General features: G+C 39.9%; 1 protein-coding gene across 2 annotated transcripts in view; it reads right to left on the bottom strand.

Moving 5' to 3' along the window:
* GABRA1 (gamma-aminobutyric acid type A receptor subunit alpha1) overlaps nt 1–23,908 on the bottom strand; it is a 203,158-nt gene that overhangs the window by 70,945 nt on the left and 108,305 nt on the right. For both annotated transcript variants that reach the window (XM_075856303.1, XM_075856304.1), the window contains exon 5: nt 16,551–16,771. In XM_075856303.1, coding sequence (XP_075712418.1) covers nt 16,551–16,771 — 221 coding nt within the window. The remainder of the gene's footprint in view (nt 1–16,550; nt 16,772–23,908) is intronic.

Raw genomic sequence — 23,908 nt, 5'->3', positions numbered from 1 at the left:
TCCCCAGTAAGCTAATGCCCATAATGCCCATAATTTATAATATTTTTTTCTTTCAAGAAAAGCATCTACAGACTCCTTTTAAACACTTTTACTGAATCACCCATGACAACGTCATCTGTCAGAGTTCCATACTTTCACTGCTCTTTCTTTATAGCTTTCCAATGCATTTTCACTTCATGCCTTCTTTTTCTTATTTATCCCACCCCCTTCAATTTTTTTATTTGTCCTCATTCATTTTCTCCTGTACTAACCCTTTTATTGTACCTCTCACAATGAAACTTCAAGATGCAATTAAAAAGATTACATTTAGTATTTGTGCTCTTATTTTTTAATAAAAGGTTATATTTTATAGCAAAAAGACATATGAATATTGAATTTGGGCCAAGTGTTGAATAGCGTGGTCATAACCTTTATAAGGTTACTATATTTTGAAAGAATATTTTCAATATTACATAGAGATTTTTATACGGATATGTTAAAATGAACATTGTAGCTATTATTGTAGCCCGTCTCTCCCCCCACTTCACTTTGTGAGAAAATAAAGCATTTGAAAACGTCGAATATGGTGAGTGCGGCTCTATTTCCTTCTTGATTCATTGTGTTATTGTAGCTATTATGTTTTTAGTAGTCTACTGTTTTATTTTCTCTTGTGATTTATTAATATTAGCGAATTGAACTTGGTTTTATCCTGCAAAATTATGAGTTATAATAGCCATGTTCCTGTACTTCACATAGTCATGCCCTTTGGGCAAAGAGGGAATTATAGAAAACCCTGATTAATTGATGTTACCTAGTAGGTTAATTGCTTCCAACTGAGAATTTACCATAGAATCAACTTGTATCTCTTTTAAATATCCATTAAAATGCTGTCCAGATAAATAGAATTCATCATCTATCAGGTTTGAAAAATATTTCAAGATGATATATGTTCAGTATGGCATAAAGTTTGTTAAGACAGCAGTTGTAGTTTTCCATTCATTTCCTGGTCTCAAGTGGCCATCATATTTTATCTTCATATTTCTTCTGTGTAGAGTTTTTGTCCTTGTTTTTCTGGAATTATTTGTTTGAAAGGTAAGGTAGTGTTTCCCAACCAGAGTTCGGTGAAATCCAGGATAACTTACCCCTGCTAAGGGGTTCCCCAGAAGACAGCGAGAGCTGTGACTTTTACAGTAAACACATAGTTGAAGGGGTTCCCAAAGAAAACAATATTAGCAGAGGTTACCCCATGGTAAGGAGTTTTTGACTAACTAGACCATGGAATGAATATACCAGAAATACTAAATAAAAAGCATAAAAGCAATTTTAATTTTTGTAGACCCTGTAGTCCTGCTTCTTCATGGCCTTAAAAATCAACTTGACAAAACAAAATATATTTTGTATATGTATACATACATATAGTTGGTGGTATATTAAAGGGCTATCTGACTACTGAGCTAAGACTAACTGATACAGTTACAAGGGGGAGCTGTGTGGCGCTATTTATAAGGGGGAGCTGTCTAGTGCAATTTACAAGGAAGAGCTATGTGGCGCTATTTACAAGGGGGCTGTGTGGAGCTATCTACAAGGGGGGCTGTTTGGCGCAATCTTCAAGGGGGTGCTGTGTGTGGCGCTATCTACGGGGGGCAAAAAGGAGGCACGGTTACTGAGGGGCACTTTTATTGTGTCAAGCACTGAGGAATCATTATTACCATCTGGATCACTGGACTACGAGTTTGATTAGAGGATTGGGTATAGGTGGTGGATGTCATGGCTGGAATAAGTCATCACAGTGGTCTGGGCCAGAAGAAGAAAAAAAGGGAAAGTGAACAATAAGGCTGGGTTCACACGAGCACATTAACGTCCGTAATGGACGGACGTATTTCGGGCGGAAGTCCCGGACCGAACTCAGTGCATGGAGAAGGGGCCCTTGCATCATAGTTATGTACGATGCTAGGAGTCCCTGCCTCTCCGTGGAACTACTGTCCCGTACTGAAAACATGATTACAGTACGGGACAGTTGTCCTGCAGAGAGGCAGGAACTCCTAGCATCGTACATAACTATGATGCTAGGAGCCCGGCTCCCTGCACTGAGTTCGGTCCGGGACTTCCGGCCGAAATACGTCCGTCCATTACGGACGTTAATGTGCTCGTGTGAACCCAGCCTTATAATTAGAGAAAACATCACCCAAGTTAGCGTGGGAAAGCTACCAGCGGAACTGTGATTGGCGAGTCACTCCTAGCACCCTGCACAGGCAATGATTTTGTAATGTGTCCGTAAAAATTTTGGTCTGTGTGATTTTTAGCTAAGTTGTCCAGAAATTTCGGAAGTGGAGGTTGGCAACCCTGGCTAATATTGATGGCTGCTGTTCGTTTCATAGGAGGGGGCGTGGCTAGAAGGTCCTTGCAGATCAGTACCTGTACAGATTTACTGTGTTGTGTGTACTAACATCTGTGTTATTTGCTCACTCAACAGTGAGATTTGACAGAATTCTTTGTGTAAGATGTGGCTGATCAGTGAGCAGATAACCCATAGATTTTTTTACACACAACACAGGAGATGCAGCTTCCATTGCACTGCACTCCCTGCTTAATACACTGTTAGTTGTCTGCCTTCAGGCTATAGGACGCAGCACAAGATTAGAAGACATTTTCTAGGAATAAAACTGCGTCCTATAGTCTGAGAAATAGGGTACTTTGGGCCATATTTACTAATATTCTCTAAGTTTGTCTAAGTTGCACCCCCTGCTTAATACACTTAGTTGTCGCAGCACAAGATTAGAACACATTTTCTAGGAATAAAACGGCGTCCTATAGTCCGAGAAATAGGGTACTTTGGGCCATATTTACTAATATTGTCTAAGTTTGTCTAAGTTGCACTCCCAGCTTACACTGTTAGTTGTCTGCCTTCAGGCTATAGGACAAAGCACAAGATTAGAACACATTTTCTAGGAAAAAAATGTGAGTCCTATAGTCCAAGAAATACGGTACTTTGGGCCAGATTTACTAATATTGTCTGAAGGCAGACAACTAACAGTGTATTAAAGGAACAGTGTCATCACAAATTATTTTTTCATATGTTAAAGATGTTAGTGCTTTATTAAAAACGTTTATATTTATTTGTGTGTTTGTGTTTTACTTTTTCTTATTTTTACACTTTTTCTTCCCTATGGGGGCTGCCATTTTTTGTTCCATTTCTGTATGTGTCGATTAACGACACATACAGACATGGAATACGGCAGCCACAGTCCCATAGGGACTGCGACCGGCTCCCGTCCCATCCACTTCTGTGTACGCCGTCTGTGTGGGAACTGCGCATGCGCCACTCCCACACAGTCCAATTTGAAATTGGCGCCGTCCGGCGCCATTTTCCTGTGAACCGGAAGTCGCGGCCGGACAGTAAGATTACTACTTCCGGTCGCGGCTTCCGGACTTGTGCACTTGGACCAGCGGCAGCAGACGGAGCGGACGGGCCGGAGGGAGCCGCGGCGGCAGGAGCAGGTAAGAGATTTCAATGTATGTTCGTGTTTGTGTACGTTTACTACTGTATGTAAACCTACTACACTGTGTGTTAGCTCAAAAAATGGCGACACACAGTGTAGGAGGTTAGACCGTTCAAACCCCTCGTTTATCCCGGCACTAGCCAGGATAAAGGAGGGGGGATGCTGAGAGCTCACTAGAGCGAGGGCTTTTTACCCAATTTTGCAATGCTGCAATTTTGGGAATAGCTCCATCTAGTGACCAGCAATGGGAAATATTATAAATTAGAATCTAATTTATAATATTTCCTGACTCGTGAAAAAAATAAAAAAAATTTGAACAATGTTTAATCACCTTCACACTAAATGTTTAATTAAAAAAAACAAAACATGTTTTTCTGGCAACACATTCCCTTTAAGCAGGGAGTGCAACTTAAACTAAGTTAGGCATTTAGAAAATGTGGCAAATTTAGCAAAGTGGTGCATGCTGTGTAATAAATTTGGGGAATTAAGCTAGATGTGCTAGACACTTTTCTGCACCTTATATCACCGCTTATATGTCTTAGTTTATGGCAAAGTTTTGCGAAAAATTTTAGCACACGGAGTCACATTTAAAGCCACGTCCCTTTCACCCACATTATGCCTCTTTTCTAGCTAAGCCTCACCCCCTTGTTGGAAAAATTGTTTAAAACAGTTAATAAATGTGGTGCATATACAGTGAAGGAAATAAGTATTTGATCCCTTGCTGATTGTGTAAGTTTGCCCACTGTCAAAGACATGAACAGTCTAGAATTTTTAGGCTAGGTTAATTTTATCAGTGAGAGATAGATTATATTTTTAAAAAAAACTGAAAATCACATAGTCAAAATTATATATATTTATTTGCATTGTGCACAGAGAAATAAGTATTTGATCCCTTTGGCAAACAAGACTTAATACTTGGTGGCAAAACCCTTGTTGGCAAGCACAACAGTCAGACGTTTTTTGTAGTTGATGATGAGGTTTGCACACATGTTAGATGGAATTTTGGCCCACTCCTCTTTGCAGATCATTTGTAAATCATTACGATTTCGAGGCTGTCGCTTGGCAACTCGGATCTTCAGCTCCCTCCATAAGTTTTCGAAGGGATTAAGGTCTGGAGACTGGCTAGGCCACTCCATGACCTTAATGTGCTTCTTTTTGAGCCACTCCTTTGTTGCCTTGGCTGTATGTTTTGGGTCATTGTCGTGCTGGAAGACCCAGCCACGAGCCATCTTTAATGTCCTGGTGGAGGGAAGGAGGTTGTCACTAAGGATTTGACGGTACATGGCTCCATCCATTCTCCCATTGATGCGGTGAAGTAGTCCTGTGCCCTTAGCAGAGAAACACCCCCAAAACATAATGTTTCCACCTCCATGCTTGACAGTGGGGACGGGGTTCTTTGGGTCATAGGCAGCATTTCTCTTCCTCCAAACACAGCGAGTTGAGTTAATGCCAAAGAGCTCAATTTTAGTCTCATCTGACCACAGCACCTTCTCCCAATCACTCTCAGAATCATCCAGATGTTCATTTGCAAACTTCAGACGGGCCTGTACATGTGCCTTCTTGAGCAGGGGGACCTTTCGGGCACTGCAGGATTTTAATCCAATACGGCGTAATGTGTTACCAATGGTTTTCTTGGTGACTGTGGTCCCAGCTGCCTTGAGATCATTAACAAGTTCCCCCCGTGTAGTGTTCGGCTGAGCTCTCACCTTCCTCAGGATCAAGGATACCCCACGAGGTGAGATTTTGCATGGAGCCCCAGATCGATGCCGATTGACAGTCATTTTGTATGTCTTCCATTTTCTTACTATTGCACCAACAGTTGTCTCCTTCTCACCCAGCGTCTTACTTATGGTTTTGTAGCCCATTCCAGCCTTGTGCAGGTCTATGATCTTGTCCCTGACATCCTTAGAAAGCTCTTTGGTCTTGCCCATGTTGTAGAGGTTAGAGTCAGACTGATTAATTGAGTCTGTGGACAGGAGTCTTTTATACAGGTGACCATTTAAGACAGCTGTCTTTAATGCAGGCACCAAGTTGATTTGGAGCGTGTAACTGGTCTGGAGGATGCTGAACTCTTAATGGTTGGTAGGGGATCAAATACTTATTTCTCTGTGCACAATGCAAATAAATATATATAATTTTGACTATGTGATTTTCTTTTTTTTTATATAATCTATCTCTCACTGGTAAAATTAACCTAGCCTAAAAATTCTAGACTGTTCATGTCTTTGACAGTGGGCAAACTTACAAAATCAGCAAGGGATCAAATACTTATTTCCTTCACTGTATGTATGGCAGAATTCTGGCACATTTTGAATAGCAACTCTACTAGATTGTGTTTCAATTCCTCAGCATTTTTAAGTTGTTTATTTTGCCGTATTGCCGGGGCTCAGTATTTAGGGATCGTCCTGATGGGACATAAAATAATAGAAATAGAAAACCAACTCTGTAAAGTGACTTTTCAGTAAGGCAACAAAATGGGATTTATTAATGTTCCAAATCTGTGCTTAAGGCTTATTATTATTAAGTGCCATATTTCAGCTCACACTCCAACGCGTGTTTCGCTGCATCCTTGTTTTACTACTAGTCAAATACTATCGGAAGACGCATGCAGCAAAATGCATGTTGGAGTGTCAGCTGGTGTACGCACAGGCATCTTCACATACATGACAAATCCGGGCCAGCACATGAATGGAACTGGTTTTCAGCCTCGGCAATTTCTTCAACAAAATTTGACACAGGTAACTACAACCTGACTATGCTTTTACTCTGTGGTTGTTATTTGCTAGAAGTGCAGCTCTACATAAGTGCTGCAAGACAAAAGTGTGTCGTTTTAAAACATCAGTAGTTGTAAAACAGCAGGATTTGTATTGTGGTAAGACATTTGCTGTAATTCAAGTTTTACTAAGTCTAAAATATTGTCTAGTTTCTATCTGAATTGTTATCTCAAATTGGTTGTATACTTCCTCTGATCTGATTTGTATCACAGTATGCATATTGTTATTATATTATAGGAGGTCAAGCGATCTCCTCTGAGAGGACTGAAACGTAGCTTGTTTTTTTACATGGAACAATAAACCACATTTCTATTTGAAACCAATTTTTGGAGCGCTGCGATCATTTCGTGTGTATCTATAGGACCATTTGGATTAAGGTCAGGTTTGCATAGAGGGGAAGTCCGTGTAGACGAAAAATAAGTTGAATAAAAATTTTTGGCCAAACATGGAGCTGAGGGGAGGCCAGACAGAGGGACGAAATCTGCCATCTTAGAAAAATTATACACCATGACCCAGGCAGTGGTACATTCAGCAGAAGGAGGAAGGTCGGTAATAAAATCCATGGCAATGTGTTGCCATGGACCATCAGGAACAGGCAGAGGTTGGAGCAGACGAGCAGGCCTGGAATGGGTAGCCTTGTTTTGGGCACAGTTGGTACAAGAAGAGACATAGTCCACAACATCGTTAGGCAGTGTGGGCCACCAGTAGTGAGGAGAAATAAAGTCCCGAGTCTTACGGACACTAGAGTGCCCAGCCAACTTGGAATTATGACCCCGGATGAGGATTTTTTTTCTGTCAGCAGGATCAACAAAAATGTTTCCAGGTGGAATGTCTCTAATCTGCAGAGGGTTAACATAAATAATCCTAGAAGGATCAAAGATATGTTGAGGGCCTTCCTCTGAGTCATCTTTTTCAAATGACCAAGACAGGGCATCGGCCTTTATATTTGTGAAGTAGGAACTGGAATCTGGCAAAAAACAGTGACCATCTGGCTTGGAAAGAATTCAGTTGTTCTGCAGACTGTAAATAAGTGAGATTCTTGTGATGTAGTGGTGTAGATGATAAAAGTATGAGTAGCCCCCTCTAGCAGGTGCCTCCACTCTTCTAAGGCTAATTTGACCGCCAGTAACTCACACTCCCCAATAGAATAGTTGCGTTCGGCAGGAGAGAAGAGTTTAGAGAAGAAGCCACAGGATGCTACCTTAGAGTTTCTTTGAAAGACAAGTGCTCCAGCACCAATAGAAGAAACCAAAAAAAGAAGAAAAGGTCACGACCATATAATTGAAAAAATACAAAAAATCCTTTATTAATGTCAACTAGACACATACAAGCAGACAAAACTAGACAAGATTGTTTTTTCAATTATATGGTTGTGACCTTTTCTTCTTTTTTTGGTTTGATCTATCTGTCACTAGGACCACTGGTATATTTGGGGTTAATTCTCAGTTGGCTCAGGTTGGTGAATAACGAAAGCTGAAGTGAAGGCCCTCTTGCGGTAGGAGAATGCCGAATCTGCCACCGGGGTCCAAACCTTAGCGTTCACTCCCTTCTTGGTGAAAGCTGAGATTGGAGCAGTACAAGATGAGAAGTTTGGGATGAATTGACGGTAGAAATTTGTGAACCCAAGAAATCTCTGTATGGCAGGGAGACCTTGAGGTGGTGGCCACTCTAAGACGGACTTCACTTTCTCCGGATCCATCTGGAGTCCATGATCTGAAATTATATATAAGGATTTATTTTCGAATACTCACTTTTCAAGTTTGGCATAGAGGTTATTCCCCTTTAACAGCAACAGGACTTGGCGAACATGCTTCCGATGCGTCGTCCGATCTGTTGAGTAAATCAAGATGTCGTCCAGACAGACAAGAACACAGACATACAGTAGATCAGGGAAGACGTTGTTTGCGAATTCCTGGAACACAGCTGTCCAAAGGGCATCATGAGATATTCGTAGTGACCATCTCGGGTGTTGAATGCGGAATACGGATCAAGTTATAAGCCCTGTGTAGATCCAGCTTTGTCAAAATCTTGGCCCCACAAATTCTGTTGAAGAGCTTAGAGATTAGTGGCAAGGGGTATTTGCTCTTGAGAGTGATTTGTTTTAAACCACGGTAGTCGATACATGGTCGTAGAGATCCATCCATCTTTTCTATGAAGAAGAATCCGTCTCTGGCTGGAGAAGTAGACTTCTTGAAAAAAACCCTCTCAAGGTTCTCCTTGACATATGCCAACCTGGCCTGGGTTTCAGACAAAGAGAGAGGATAAACCCATCCACGAGGAGGTGAAGTTTCAGGGAGCAATTCAATTGGACAATTGTAGGGACGATGGAGAGGAAGGACCTCAGCCTCCTTTTTGCTGAAGACATTCATACTGTCGAGGCAGTCCAGAGAGTGAGTGAGGCATTGGTGATAGGACAGGAAAAACTTGAGGCAGGCAGTGGTGAGGACATCGAGATCCCTATTGGAGAACCTCTCCGGAATTTCAGTCAAGTACAGGAGCGTGTTGGTGCCATGGCAGTACCAGCAGGATAAGGTTAATAGCTTTTGGCAGGACGTAAAAAGCTATTTGTTCTGAGTGAAGAACTCCCACTTGCAACTTCAGAGGTTTTGTGATGGAAAGAATTAGATCAGGGAAAGGTAGACTTTCACAGAAGTAACTGCCAGAGGTTTCTCCAGAGGAATTGTGGGCAAGTGTAGACTGTCTGCTAAGGCCTGTTGGATGAAATTTGCAGCTGCTCCAGAATCCAAATTAGCAGGAACAGAGTGTGATTCTTCACCAGTGGAGATTGTCACAGGAATTGATAGCTTGGGAGAGAATTTTGCAGTTGGCGTCGATCCACCTAGTGTAGTCATTTCTACCAACCCTAGGTGCTGGAGTTTCCCGGCTTCTGGGGGTATTGATGCACAAAATGACCCTTATGGCCACAGTACAGACATAGTCCTGCTGAACGTCTGCACTGCCGCTCCTGGTCAGACAGCCTGGGTCTGTCCACCTGCATCGGCTCTACAGGAACAACAACCGAAGTATGTAGCAGAGGTCGCTGGAACCTATGTGCCAGTCTGTATGACTTTTTTACCCTACAAACTTTTGGGGCGTGTTCTTGGAACCTCATGTCGATCCGTGTAGCAAATATTGTTGCAGATTTGTGTTGCGGAATTCAGAGTGGAATTTCACATAACATCGAAGTCTATGATGATTGTCTATGATGGTATTCTGCCTCAAAAATCTGCAAAACATACAGAAACGCTACTCAAAGTATTTTCACAGCGGAAAAATTCTGCACAGAAATTTAAACCATGTATGTGTTGCAGATTTTATTCTTTCCATCTATAAGAATACATGGTGTTAAATTACTCCTCGTGTGACTGCATCCTCCAGGATGTAATAGTCTTTTCTCTTTCACAAGATCATCTTTCAAGTTCATGAGATCACCAGTGCGCTCTTTTTTTTTTTCCAAGACTGTACCAAACTGTTGATTTGGCCACTCCTAACATATCACCCCAGCCCCTAATTACTATCACAAAACCTGCATCTGACAGACAGATTCAGCCGGATCTGGCATCGCTTACTATAGGTAAAGCGAGTCCCGATGCTGCCTTTCCGCTCTGACGTGGAGGAGCAGTTTGAACAGCATGATGTTGTGGCTATGTATGGAGAGACGGGGCATTCCCATTTCCAACAGGGCTGACTCCGGAGCTCTGACCTCGCCCCCTCATTTCATGAGGGGAGGCCGTATTAGTGCAGACCATTGATTGTCCAGCACAGAAAAGCCCATGAAAATCGGGGCGGGACTTTACTATGATGCGATTCCAATTCATTGGCTGAAGGTGACAGTGACGTCATTAGGGGGGAGGGCACTCTGTCTTTAAAAGACTAAGCACAGTGGCTAGCATTTATGTCCACTTTATGATTGCAGACCTTGTAAATTGTTTACACAGACCTCTGGGATGCCAGAGGGTCTAATCTATTAAGGAAAAAAGGAGAGGATCCAGCGATGTATAATAAAAGTGGGGAAACTCGGTTTCCACTTTTATTGGATGTGAGCAATAAATAACAAACACAAGAGGAGTAACAAGGTGGTTAGGATGGCAAATAAATAGAAGCCTACGCCTTTCGAGCACTGACCGTGCTCTTATTCATGGCTAATTCAGAATTATTACATCCAATAAAAGTGGAAACCGAGTTTCCCCACTTCTATTATACATCGCTGGATCCTCTCCTTTTTTCCTTTGTATTGCCTGCCGTGTGCCGTCGTGGTGATCCAGGCGAGATCCGAATACAAGAACGTGGAGCTGGTGAGCTGGAGGTTTCCTCCTACCCCCTCTTTCCTCCTTACAATTTCTAATCTATAAACTCTGCAAGCCCCTGACGACTCACTGCAGATTTATCTAAGAGTGAAGAAACGCGTAGGGCTAATTGTTTGTAGATAGGCAGGGAGAGTGTTTTGTTAGAACGAGGGTCACTCAGATATAGCTGCAGCAGCTGCTGACACCATATGCAGTACCTAGCATTCATGGTGCTCTGAAGTAGCAGCAGCTTTAGTGTTTGATACTGAATAAGAAACCCGAGTGCTAGTTTTTTGACAAGAGGGGTTACCGGTCCCAACTTGGAAATAACAAAACTAAAATATAATAAAAATATAAAAATAGTTCAAATACAAGAGGAAAAAAATATATAAGACTCAAAATAAAAATGTTTTGATCAAAATAAAATAAAAATATTAGAGTGATGGTATTAAAACTTTATAACAAATCCTTGGCCTATCCTATTTTTTTCTTTTTCATGTGTCAATGTAAAGTGCGCAAGCACTAGTGAATTATTTGTATAGATACAACTGTATCATTATTATAAATTGCTAAAGAGTGAAATTAGTCTTATATTGAAGGTTACGTTGTAACAAAAATAAATTCCCACTGGTGTCCACCCAGTGAAAAACTCCTAACATATGTGCTATCTCTGATGGATTTCTTAATTTTTTCAGCCTAACAATGGTCTTTCTCATGTTGTGGGTTCACAATAGCCCAAGCAGCCCATTAAGTAGCTTTTGAGATAATAGTCCAATTACCTTTGGTAGCTACATATTAAAAAACTGTAATTCCTAAATCCTTCCTCAAATTAGGATGTGAATACCCTTAAATTAAAACTGAGAGTCTGCACTTTAAGCCCATATTGATTACATAACTGTATATTCAATATGTTTTGGTAAACAGCTAAAATGCCAAAACTTGTGTCACTGTCCAAATAATTCTGGACCTAACTGTATTTCCCTTTTTACAGAAGGTGTAAGCCATGTGGAGTTTAATTTTAGTCATTTATACGTGTTACCTATAGGAAAAAATTGGGCACTATAATTACCCAAAGTAGATTTTAAATCCTTGAAGACACGGACAATTTCAGTTTTTTCATTTTAGTTTTTTCCTCCCCGCCTTCCAAAAGTCATAACTTCTTTGTTTTTTTTTGTCGACATAGCTGTATGAGAGCTTGTTTTTTGTGGGACAAGTTGCAGTTTGTCATCACACCGTTTATTGTACCGCATAATGTACTAAGAAGCTGTAAAAAAATTATTTGTGAGATGAAATGGGCAAAAAAACAGCGATTACGCCATGTTTTGGGGGGTTTTCTTTTTACGGCATCCATCAGGCGGTAAAAACTACACATGCACCTTATTCTACAGGTTGATATGATTATGGCCATGCTAAATTTATATGTTTTGTTTTATGTTTTACCATTTTTTTTAAAAAACAAACCTATTTGCTAAAAAAACAAACTGTTTTGTGTTACGTTTTGTGTTATGTTGTGAGAGCCATAACTTTTAAATTTTTTCGTCAATTTAGCGATGTGAGCTGTAGTTTTCACCATTACAATTTTTGTGGTTTATGCGTCTTTTTGATCACTTTTTATTACATTTTTTGGAGAGCAATTTGCGTGTTTTATAAAAAAAAAATTACGGCATTCACCGAGCGGGTTAGACAACGCTATATTGTGATAGTTCGGACAATTACATACACGGCTTTACCAGTTATGTTATTTTTTCAACATTGCTTTAGAGGAAAAATGGGAAAAGGGTTTTTTTTTTTTTACTTTTAGGGCCATGTTCAGGCGTGGCGGAATTTTTCCGCAGAAAATGTTGCTGCAGATTCTTTGTGAATTTGCAGCAACATTTTCATGTTTGACAGGTAATTCAGATGTTGTGGATATCACAGCAGGCTTGCTGCATATCTCAGCCTTTGCAATGCAAAGGCTCAAATTCGCTGTGATGGGGTGTTTCAGGGGGCGTACCCCTGATTCTAACAATTTAAATGCTGCGGTCACGATTGACCGTGGCATTTAAGGTGTTAAGCAAGCGGAATCAAAGTGAACTTTGATTTCTCCCGCTGGAGTGAGATGTCGGCTGTGTAACACAGCTGTCACCCACCGTGTATAGAGTGCGCTCAGCCTGTGAGCGCGCTCCATACTTCCCCTTGGCGACAGTATGTGGCATGTCGCCAAGGGGTTAAGATTTCAAATTTATCATGTTTACCATTATTTGACATTAGTTGTTCCCAGTCTACGTTCTTAAGTGCAGCCCTCAACCTGGGGAAATTGGCCTGCCTTCTTAAAAGGAAGTGTTTTTGCCCTCCCAGCCTGTTTTTCTTTTTTATAGTATAAGTAAAATGCAACTATATTGAGGTCACTGTTACCAAGTTTTTCCACAAACAGTCACCTTGCCAACAAGCTCAACATTGTTAGAAATTACCAGATCCAACAAAGCATCACCTATAGTTGGGCTTTCCACACACTGCCCATAAAATTATCCTGCAACAGGTTAAGGAAATTTCTCCTCTTCGCAGTTGTTGCTGAATCATGACACCAATTAATATCTGGGTAATTAAACTCTGCTATTATCACTACTGTACCGCCTGTGCAGCCCGCTCTATTTGTATATATAGCTGACCTTCTATTTCCTCCTTATATTTAGGGGTCAATAGTAAATATTTTTTTAATGTTTACCTCCCTATGTACTTTTACCCACAGGGTTTCCACCTCCTCACAATCTCCACCCACTATTGCCTCTTTCTCACTCGCCTTCATATCACTTCTCACATACAGACATACTCCACCGCCTTTTTTATTAGCCCTGTCTTTCTGAAACAGTCTAAAACCCTAAAGATTTACAACCCAATCATTTGAAGTCTAGCCATGTTTCAGCAACACCAACTATATCGATATGTTCCTCCAGTACCAAGGCCTCAAGTTCCCCCATTTTGCTTGCTAGATTTCTGGCATTTTGTGAAAATATACTTTAAGTTGCCTTCCAATTTTTCATTCAGTATCAGAAGACTGTCCTTGGCTATAATGCTGTAAACTACTGATGGCAATTAGACTTCGAGCACATCTGTTAAACATGAAAATCATAAAGGTTTATGCTCCAACAACTGCTGTAGTAGAAGAGAAAATCGAAAAATTGTATGATCAAGCCCAGTATGAATTTGTGAACACCTCCAAACAAGAGATACTGCTGGTAATTGGAGAATGGAATTCAAAAGTGTGAAAAAGGGAGAATAGAAATACAGTTGGAAAACAGTCTTGGAAGCAGAAATGAAGCAGGAGAACAATTATTAAGCTTCTGCGAGTACAATGACCTTTTTTCACCAACCTATGCTTCAAGCAACCAAAATTACATCTTTACACCTGGACGTCGCCTGATGGAGCTCACTGAAATCAAATAGACTCTATACACCAGAAGATAAAAAGTGCTCAATCTTAACAGCAAAGACGTGGTCGAAGGGGATTATGTGACAGAGCACAAACTTCTAATATGCAAACTCCAAACTAAGATGAAGAATAAAAACCAAAACATCAGATATCCAAGATATGACTTGGAGACCATACCCACTGCAGTGGAAGAAAATATCAGAATTTTTCATATATCAGATCTAATTGATACGGAACCAGAAGAACTGTGGATGGAAATCAAAGACACTCTCAAAAAGGAATCAGAGAAAAAAATGGGAAAAAATTAAAAGTTCTAAGAAATATAGGTGGATGACAGAACAAACTGTGGAAATTACAAAAAAGAGAAGAGTCCACGCTGTTAAGCTCATCGAGTATTGCCTAGACTTGATACAATTGTCGACTTGAAAGCAGAAACAAGATATCTATAGGTTTGCTACCTCTAAAAATAAACAAAAAAACGAATATCTAAAATAAGTGTTGAGGATTTAACAAATAAAATATATATTGAAAGTTGTAGAACGTTTCACTTACACAGGGATTAAGCTTTACTTACATAAAACCAGAAATGTAAAAACCGCCATGCATTTCATGTGTTTATAATGGCATTTGTACATGCGTTTTTGGCAGCATATTTAATTTATTTTAGGTATTTTTTTTAGGTATTTTCATGGCGTTTTTCAAGTCCTAAAGAGAAGCCTATGAACAAACTGCCAGAAAACAAAGCAATACATAGGGCATGCTGTGTTTTGTAAAAACGTGACTGACTCCAAAAACACTACAAAAAATGCAAAAGACAATACACTGTGTGTGTCCGTTTTCTCATATTTTCACATAGACTTTAAATTAACATCTGTCTGCAGTGTTTTCGGCCAAATATAAAGCGCAAAAAAAATTCCACCAAAAACTTCAATGCTGTGTTTGAATATAGCCTTGGCGCATCAATGAGTTGCAATGTCAAAAATTATTAACATTTATTAAGCATATTTCATTTTTTGGCTGTAGTTTTTATTGGTACCACTTTTGGGTACATTCAGCTTTTTATCACTTTTAATTACATTTTTGGGGGAGATAAAGATAATGTAACCAAAAAACAGCATTTCCTGTGGTTTTTCTTTTGTTTTATATAGCGTTGATTTATAAATGCTATATAATCTGCGTGTTAAATAGCATTATATTAGAATAGTTCAGACTTTTACGGACATGCTGATACCAATTTTGTTTATACATTGTTTTATGACGGAGTATCGCAAAATCATGTTTTTTTCCCAAAGCTGGTCATCTCTAGATATGTTGAGATAAGAGGAAAAATAAGGAATGACAAATTTGTATGTATTGCAGTGTTTTGTCATTTTCACCACCTCCTATTAAGACCCTGAATTTATTCTGTCTTCATGCTGCCTTGACAACCGCATATGGGGTGAGAGCGATGGAGTGACAGAGGGGGTTTCCCCTTTTTCTCATGGCTTAGATGCCGCGAATGCTAAGTGGTGAAACGACTGGGTTTGACGTTATTTCCGATCTTGTCTGTTAATGAAGTCTCGGCAGCTCTATACTCCCTCTTAAAGGAACAATAAGGCCATGTTTACATGTTCAGAATTGTGTCAGTATTTAGGCGTAGATTAATGGCCTAAATCCTAACAGAATCCACTCACATTCCGCCAACAATGCATGTGAATGAGGTATATTATATCCTATTCACACACACAGGAAAATATGTGCATAGAATAATGAATTTTACATTTTAAAATCAGCAGCATTGAGGCTAATCCACGTGCAAAAAAAATTAGAGCTGTTTAAAATCTCCTCTCCTTCTATCACATTTTGTCTCATATTTGAATCAAAACTGTGGAAAATATTTAAAGAAATGTTCTGTTCATGTCCCAGGGGATTCGTTGTGTTTTTTTTTTTACCTCCTCATAGTTTTGTGTCTGTCTGTGATACAACTGTCTGCAGTAGAAGAGCAGGAAAGCTAAGCCCTGCCCCTTAGCTGAGCCTCACCACTCAGACATCTTCTATTTAAAATTAAAGAGATCATGTGGAAACACTTTTGTTCTGATTTTTAAAAGACAGTTTAAAGTAACACTTAACCTAGAAATTGATGATAAAGGTAAACAGGAGATAAACTTGACCACAATCTCTGATGTCTGCAGAATGTTCTGCCTGTTCCTGAAATATAGTCTCGTAGAATGCAGGGGTTAATTTCTTGCATTCTGTTCCATCTCTGTTCCTGGCACATAATTGAGAGGGCACTCCTTAGCAAACAGTTTTTGCCTCCTATTGCAGACAGAACAGTTAGAAAGACTCATTCTGCAGTCATCTGCCTTACAACCAAACATAGGATTGTGAGGAGGGGGAAAAAATAGTTGATCTCCTGGGATATATGTACAAGAATAGGATCAAAGAAAAAGCAGTATTCTCTTCTCTTTCTTTTCACAATAATTTCTAAGTTAAGTGTTCCTTTAATTTACCCAAATTGTCACATTTTCATCTAGTCACAAAGAAATTATAAATTGTGATATTAAATTGAACAAAAAAAATTATATATATAATAATAATAGGAACAAAAAAAATCAACAATTACCTCATTGTATAAAGTAGTGTTCCATCTTCTGTTATTCGCAACAGTTTGTTTGGCATAGTCATGTTGTGAGCCACAGACTTCTTCCCATTGTGAAAAAATGTATCTGGAGTCCATATTTTACTAGCCATTAAATTATTAAGACGCAGAACAGTCATTGGTCCCTTGAATTTTAGTCTTTCATCTCTCCAACCTTGTCGAAAAAATACATCAATTGTATATTCCTGTATATGGACAAACAGAGGATAGAGATAAGTAAAATATATCCTTGTTCTCAGCACATTGACTCGCAAGGCTTTATTATTGCTATTTATAATACAGCTCCTTCTCTATGTCCCGATTATTCTATAAATGACAAAATTATGTCTCTAAAATATAAGTAGGCAAGAAAAATGGCAGGGGGAATGTAATATCAATATTAAGATCAATGACCAACAAACACATGTGGCCACATGACATTGATCTCATTGTTCATGCACCAAGCTGCACAGCTATTCTGTAAGTATGGAGACTGCCTTCTCCCACCTGAATTTCTGGGTTAAACATAACCATCAAACATCTGTACCTTGCTTATTGTCAACCAATTCAATGGGCTTTAATTGTGATATTTATTCATTAGCAATACACATTACTAACTGTAAATTAGGAATATAGATATTTGAATTGTTTCACCTGATTCACCAGTCCAGAGAATACTATGGAAAATTAGATTTGCTTAATATTCTCTTAAATTTGTATAAAGCTTATCTCAAATCTCTCTACAAACCATGTACAGGGTGGGCCATTTATATGGATTCACCTAAATAAAATGGGAATGGTTGGTGATATTAACTTCCTGTTTGTGGCACATTAGTATATGGAAGGGGGGAAACTTTTCAAGCTGGGTGTTGACCATGGTGGCCATTTTGAAGTCGGCCATTTTGTATCCAACTTTAGTTTTTTCAATGGGAAGAGGGTCATGTGACACATCAAACTTATCGAGAATTTCACAAGAAAAACAATGGTGTGCTTGGTTTTAACGTTATTTTATTCTTTCATGAGTTATTTACAAGCTACTCTTTGTTTACAGCCATTGACATGTCGCAGAGGGTAACACATGAGGAGCGGATAGAAATTGTGTTGATGTCTGGTGAACGCAGTACCCGGGTCATTGCAGCAGATTTCAATGCAAGACACCCTATGAGACCACCCATCTCCCATGCTACAGTTTGAAAACTGCTTGCCAAGTTTCGTGAAACTGGTTCAGTGTTGGATTTGCCCAAATGTGGACGCATGAAAACTGTCACTAATGAAAAAACATCAGTGGCTGTCCTAGCTTCATTCAGCAAGAGCCCACTGCGTAGCAATCGCCGCATGTCACTGGAGAGTGGCATCAGTCGAACATCCCTTCGGCGGATATTAGCTACTCACAAATGGCACCCTTACAAACTCCAGCTGCTGCAGCATCTCAACGAGGATGACCCAGATCGGCGCACTGAATTTGCAGAATGGGCAAAACAAAAATTGGAACAGGACCCTCCGTTTACACAGAACATTTTGTTCAGTGATGAGGCAAACTTTTATGTGAATGGTGAAGTTAACAAACAAAACCACCGCTATTGGTCTGACACTAACCCACATTGGATAGATGCCTCCAAGACTGCTGGAACACAAAAATTGATGGCATGGTGTGGTATATGGGGTACAAAAATAGTGGGGCCATTCTTCATCAATGGAAACCTCAAGGCCACGGGATATCTGAAATTGCTACATGATGATGTGTTTCCCTCTTTATGCACTGAAGCTGGACCGTTCCCTGAGTTTTTCCAGCAAGATGGTGCACCACAACATTATGGGTGTCAGGTCCGAGCATTCCTAGATGAACAGTTTCCTGGAAAGTGGATTGGTCGTCGTAGGCCAGTTGAATGGCCCCCTAGGTCTCCCGATCTGACCCCCTTAGACTTTTATCTTTGGTGTCATCTGAAGGCAATTGTCTATGCTATGAAGATACGAGATGTGCAGCAACTGAAACTACGGATACTGGAAGCCTGTGCTAGCATTTCTTCTGCGGTGTTGCTATCAGTGTGTGAAGAGTGGGAGAAGAGGGTTGCATTGACAATCCAACACAATGGGCAGCACTTTGAACACATTTTATAAGTGGTCAGAAACGTGTAAATAACTCATGAAAGAATAAAGTAACGTTAAAACCAAGCACACCATTGTTTTTCTTGTGAAATTCTCGATAAGTTTGATGTGTCACATGACCCTCTTCCCATTGGAAAAACTAAAGTTTGATACAAAATGGCCGAATTCAAAATGGCCACCATGGTCAACACCCAGCTTGAAAAGTTTCCCCCCTCCCATATACTAATGTGCCACAAACAGGAAGTTAATATCACCAACCATTCCCATTTTATTTAGGTGTATCCATATAAATGGCCCACCCTGTACAATCATAAGATGACCTGTTTTTGCTCCCAGTTCTTCATTCATTTGGTGGCCCGGTGCTTCCTCCCAGTACTGAATGCATGGAGCAAAAACATGAGAGAAGTACATAGGGGAAAGTGGGGAGCTCAATAAGACTAATGGGAGGAAGGGTGGCTGGGGGAGTTCTGCTTAGGAGCTGAAGAAGGGGTGGATCGCACTGATGTGATCAATATTGGAAGGAGGGCCTGCTTAGTCTATGGTGGGAGGCAACTCCAACAACTGTGGGGGGGTATAGTGGGACTGTTGGAGAAAAAGAAGGGGCCCCTACTGTAATAACTGGACAAGACAACAAAAGAGATAACGGTCCACTTGTCTTTAAATTAGTATTCTAGTCTGGGAAATGCAGGGTGGCATTCCTAGTGAAAAGGGTTTCTCCTTGAACATTATGGCATGAGAACGTATAATCTGAACAGGGATTATTTTAAGCATAAAATATCATTTAGTAAATGCAGAAATTTTAACCCCTTCACGTACCAGGACGTCCCGGTACATCCTGGTGCAGGGGGAGAAGTACGCTCCATACGGTGCGGATGTCAGCTGTGTATTACAGTTGACACCAGGGACTAACGGCCAGGAACAGCGATCGCACTGCACCTGGCCATTTAATCCCTCAAATGCTGCAGTCAATCGCGACCGCAGCATCAGAGGCGTTGAAAAGAGGGGGTGGTTCCCTCTGACAGCTCATCGCACCCCCCCCCCACCAGCAACGCGATGGTTGTCATGGCAGCCCAGGGGCCAAATGAAGGCGCACATGTCTGTCTTCACTCTGCCTCTGTTCAGCCCTGCCTGTGTCAGGGCTTAACAGAAACCTGTAAAAATGACTTTACATTGCAATACATTAGTATTGCAGTGTATTATACAAGCAATATAACGATTGCTGGTTCAAGTACCCTAGGGGGAATAATTGTATGTGTAAAAAAATATGAAATAAAGTTTTTAGTAGTGAAAAAAATGATAAAATATTAAACGTTCATAAAAAAAACATTTTCCCATTTTTTCTAAAAAAAAAAAGTAAACAAAATTGGTATTGCTGCTTCCGTAAAAGTCTGAACTATTACAATATTGCAATATTTTATGCGCAAGGTGAACGCCGTAAAAAAATTAAACATTTAAAACACCAAAATCACAATTTAAATGTTATGAAAAGTGATCAAAAAGCTGTATGTTCCAAGAAATAGTACCAATAAAACCTACAGCTCGTGCTGCAAAAAAATCAGCCATCAAGCCGCTCAATCCAGGGAAAAATAAAAAAGATATGGCTCTCAGAATATGGTGAAACTAATTTTTTAATTTTTTAACAAAAAGTTGATTTGTTTTTTAACCCCTTACCTCTTTGGCCACTTTTGACCTTCCTGACAGAGCCTCATTTTTCAAATCTGACATGTTTCACTTTATGTAGTAATAACTTTGGAATGCTTTCACCTATCCAAGCGATTCTGAGACTGTTTTCACGTGACACATTGGACTTTATGTTACTGGCAAAATGTGCTCGATACATTCAGTATTTAATTGTGAAAAACACCCAAATTTTGTGAAAAATTGCAAAAATTAGCATTTTTCTAAATTTAAATGGATCTGCTTGTAAGACAGGCAGTTATACCACACAAAATTGTTGCTAATTAACATACCCCATATGTCTACTTTAGATCGGCATCGTGTTTTGAATATAGTTTTATTTTTCTAGGACGTTACAGGGCTTAGAACTTTAGCAGCAATTTCTCACATTTTCAATAAAATTTCAAAAGGTTATTTTTACAGGGGGCAGTTCAGTTGTCAAGTGGCTTTGAGGGCTTTATATATTAGAAACCCCAAATAAGTCACCCCATTTTAAAAACTTCACCCCTCAAAGTATTCAAAACAGCATTTAGAAAGTTTCTTAACGCTTTAGACGTTTCACAGGAATTAAAGCAAAGTAGAGGTGAAATTTACAAATGTCTTTTTTTTTTTTTGCAGAAATCATTTTTAATCCATTTTTTTTTTGTAACACAGAAGGTTTTACCAGAGAAATGCAACTCCATATTTATTGCCCAGAGTCTGCAGTTTTTAGAAATATCCCGCATGTGGCCCTAGTGTGGTAATGGACAGACGCACTGGCCTCAGAAGCAAAGGAGTACCTAGTGAGTCTTGGGCCTCCTTTTTATTCAAAAATATTTTAGGCACCATGTCAGGTTTGAAGGGCTCTTGTGGTGCCCAAACAGTGGAAACCCCCCAAAAGTGACCCCATTTAGGAAAGTAGACCCCTCAAGGAAATTATCTAGGGGTATAGTGAGCATTTTTACCCCACAGATTTATTGCAGAAATTATTGGAAATAGGCCATGAAAATTAAAATCGACATTCTTTCAAAGAAACTGTAGGTTTAGCAAATTTTTTCTCATTTCCACAAGGACTAAAGGAGAAAAAGCACTGCCACATTTGTAAAGAAATTTGTCCTGATTAAAACAACATCCCACATGTAGTCCTAAATGGCTGTTTGGACACACGGCAGGGCTTAGAAGGGAAAGAGCGCCATTTGGCTTTTGGAGCCCCCGAAGGGACAAAATAGTGGAAACCTCCCACAAGTGACCCCATTTTGGAAACTACACCCCTTGAGGAATTAATCTATGAGTGTAGTGAGCATTTTGACCCCACAGGGGTTTTATAGATTTTATTAGGATTGGGCAGTGAAAAAAAAAAAAAAAAAAACATTTTTCTCCAATAAGACGTAGCTTTAGCTCAAAATGTTTCATTTTCTCAATAAATAAAAGAAAAAAAGAACCACAACGTTTGTAAAGCAATTTCTCTTCAGTACCGCAATACCCGATATGTGGTCATAAACTGCTGTTTGGGCACACAATAGGCTTCAGAAGGGAAGGAGTGCCATTTGGCTTTTGGAGTACACTTTTTGCTGGATTGGTTTCTGGTTGCTATGTCGCATTTGCAAAGCCCATGTGGCACTAAAACAGTGGAAAACCCCCACAAGTGACCCCATTTTGGAAACTACACCCCTCAAGGTATTCACCTAGGTGTGTAGTGAGCATTTCGACCCCACAAATGTTTCATAGATTTTATTAGAATTGGGCAGTGAAAATAAAAAAAATATTTTTCTTCAATAAGACGTAGCTTTATTTCAAATTTTTTTCATTTTCTCAATAAATAAAGGAAAAAAAGAACCACAACATTTGTAAAGCAATTTGTTTTGAGTATGGCAATACCCCATATGTGGTCATAAACTGCTGTTTGGGCACGCGGTAGGGCTCCGAAGGGAAGGAGCGCCATTTGGCTTTTGCTGGATTGGTTTCTGGGCACTATGTCGCATTTTCAAAGCCCCGATGGGACCAAAACAGTGCAAAACCCCCACAAGTGACCCCATTATGGAAACTACACCCCTCAAGATATTCACCTAGGGGTGTAGCGAGCATTTTAACCCTGCAGGTGTTTTGCAGAAATTAGTGTGCACTCGATGTTGCAGAGGGAAAATTTTATTTTTTCCATAGATATGCCAATATGTGGTGCCCAGCTTGTGCCACCATAACAAGACAGCTCTCTAATTATTATGCTGTGTTTCCCGGTTTTAGAAACACCCTACATGTGGCCCTAAGCTTTTGCCTGGACTATCGACAGGGCTCAGGAGGGAGAGAGTACCATGCGGAATTGAGGCCTAATTTGGCAACTTACACAGTATTGGTCCACAATTGCAGAGGCTCTGATGTGAAATAATAAAAGAAACTGCTGAGAAGTGACCCCATTTTGGAAACTACACCCCTCAAGGCATATATTAAGGGGTGTGGTGAGCATTTTCACCCCACAGGTCTTTTCCATAAATGATTGCGCTGCGGATGGTGCAAAGTAAAAAAAAAATAAAAATTTCCCTAGATATGCCATTTCAGTGGGAAATATGTCATGCCCAGCTTATGCCACTGGAGACACACACCCCAAAAATGAGGGTTCTCCCTGGTATGGCGATGCCATATATGTAGAAGTAAACAGCTGTTTGGGTATGCTGTAGGGCTCAGAAGAGTAGGAGCACCATTTAGCTTTTGGAGCATGGATTTTGCTTGGTAGTAGTTTTGTTTGGAGTTTTACTGGTGTTTCAGTTTCTAATGTGGGGCATATGTAAGCTGGGTAAAGTACATCAGGGGCATAGTCAGGTGGTATAATAATGGGGTAAACAGTAAAATAATCCATAGATGTGTATTACCCTGTGACACAATCCTTTCTGCACAGGCCGGTGTCGCACTGATAAATGGTGTCTTTACTTATCTCCCATTTGGTTCACACTCTGCAACTTTGCAGTTTGAGTAATTTTGCTGGGAAGTGTTGTCCTGGTATAATACGGGCACCCTCTCCTCCAGCAGATATGTTTGGGCCCTCCCCTTCCTGGTTCCCCAATTTTAGTACCTTGATAATTCGCCTCTTGAAACAGAAGAAATGTTCCCCTCGGGCCGGCACAACTGCATATTTTTCTTTCCTGAGTTATTGAAGCCTTAACTTATTTTATTTTTTCATAGACGTAGTGGTACGAGTGCTGTTTTTTTGAGGGACGAGCTGTAGTTATTATTGGTACCATTTTGGGGTACATGCAACTTTTTGATCACTTGTGGAGGCAAGGTAATAAAAAAACAGCAATTCGGCCATCGTTTTTTTTAGTTTTTTTATACAGCGTTCACCATGCATTATAAATTACATGTTACCATCATTCTGCGGGCCAGTACGGTCTCGGCGATACCTAATTTATAGATCTTTTTTATGTTTTACAACTTTTTGCACAATAAAATTACTTTTGTAAAAATAATGTATTTTTTCTGTCGTCAAGTTGCAAGAGCCATAACGTTCAAATGTTTTAGTCGACGGAGCTGTCTGAGGGCTTGTTTTCTGCGAGACAAGTCATCGTTTTTATAGGTACCATTTTTGGATA

Source organism: Rhinoderma darwinii, chromosome 3 (assembly GCF_050947455.1).
Source record: "Rhinoderma darwinii isolate aRhiDar2 chromosome 3, aRhiDar2.hap1, whole genome shotgun sequence".
Taxonomy (NCBI): domain Eukaryota; kingdom Metazoa; phylum Chordata; class Amphibia; order Anura; family Rhinodermatidae; genus Rhinoderma; species Rhinoderma darwinii.
The sequence above is the reverse complement of the archived record's forward strand: the minus strand, read 5'-3'. Positions and strand labels throughout refer to the sequence as shown.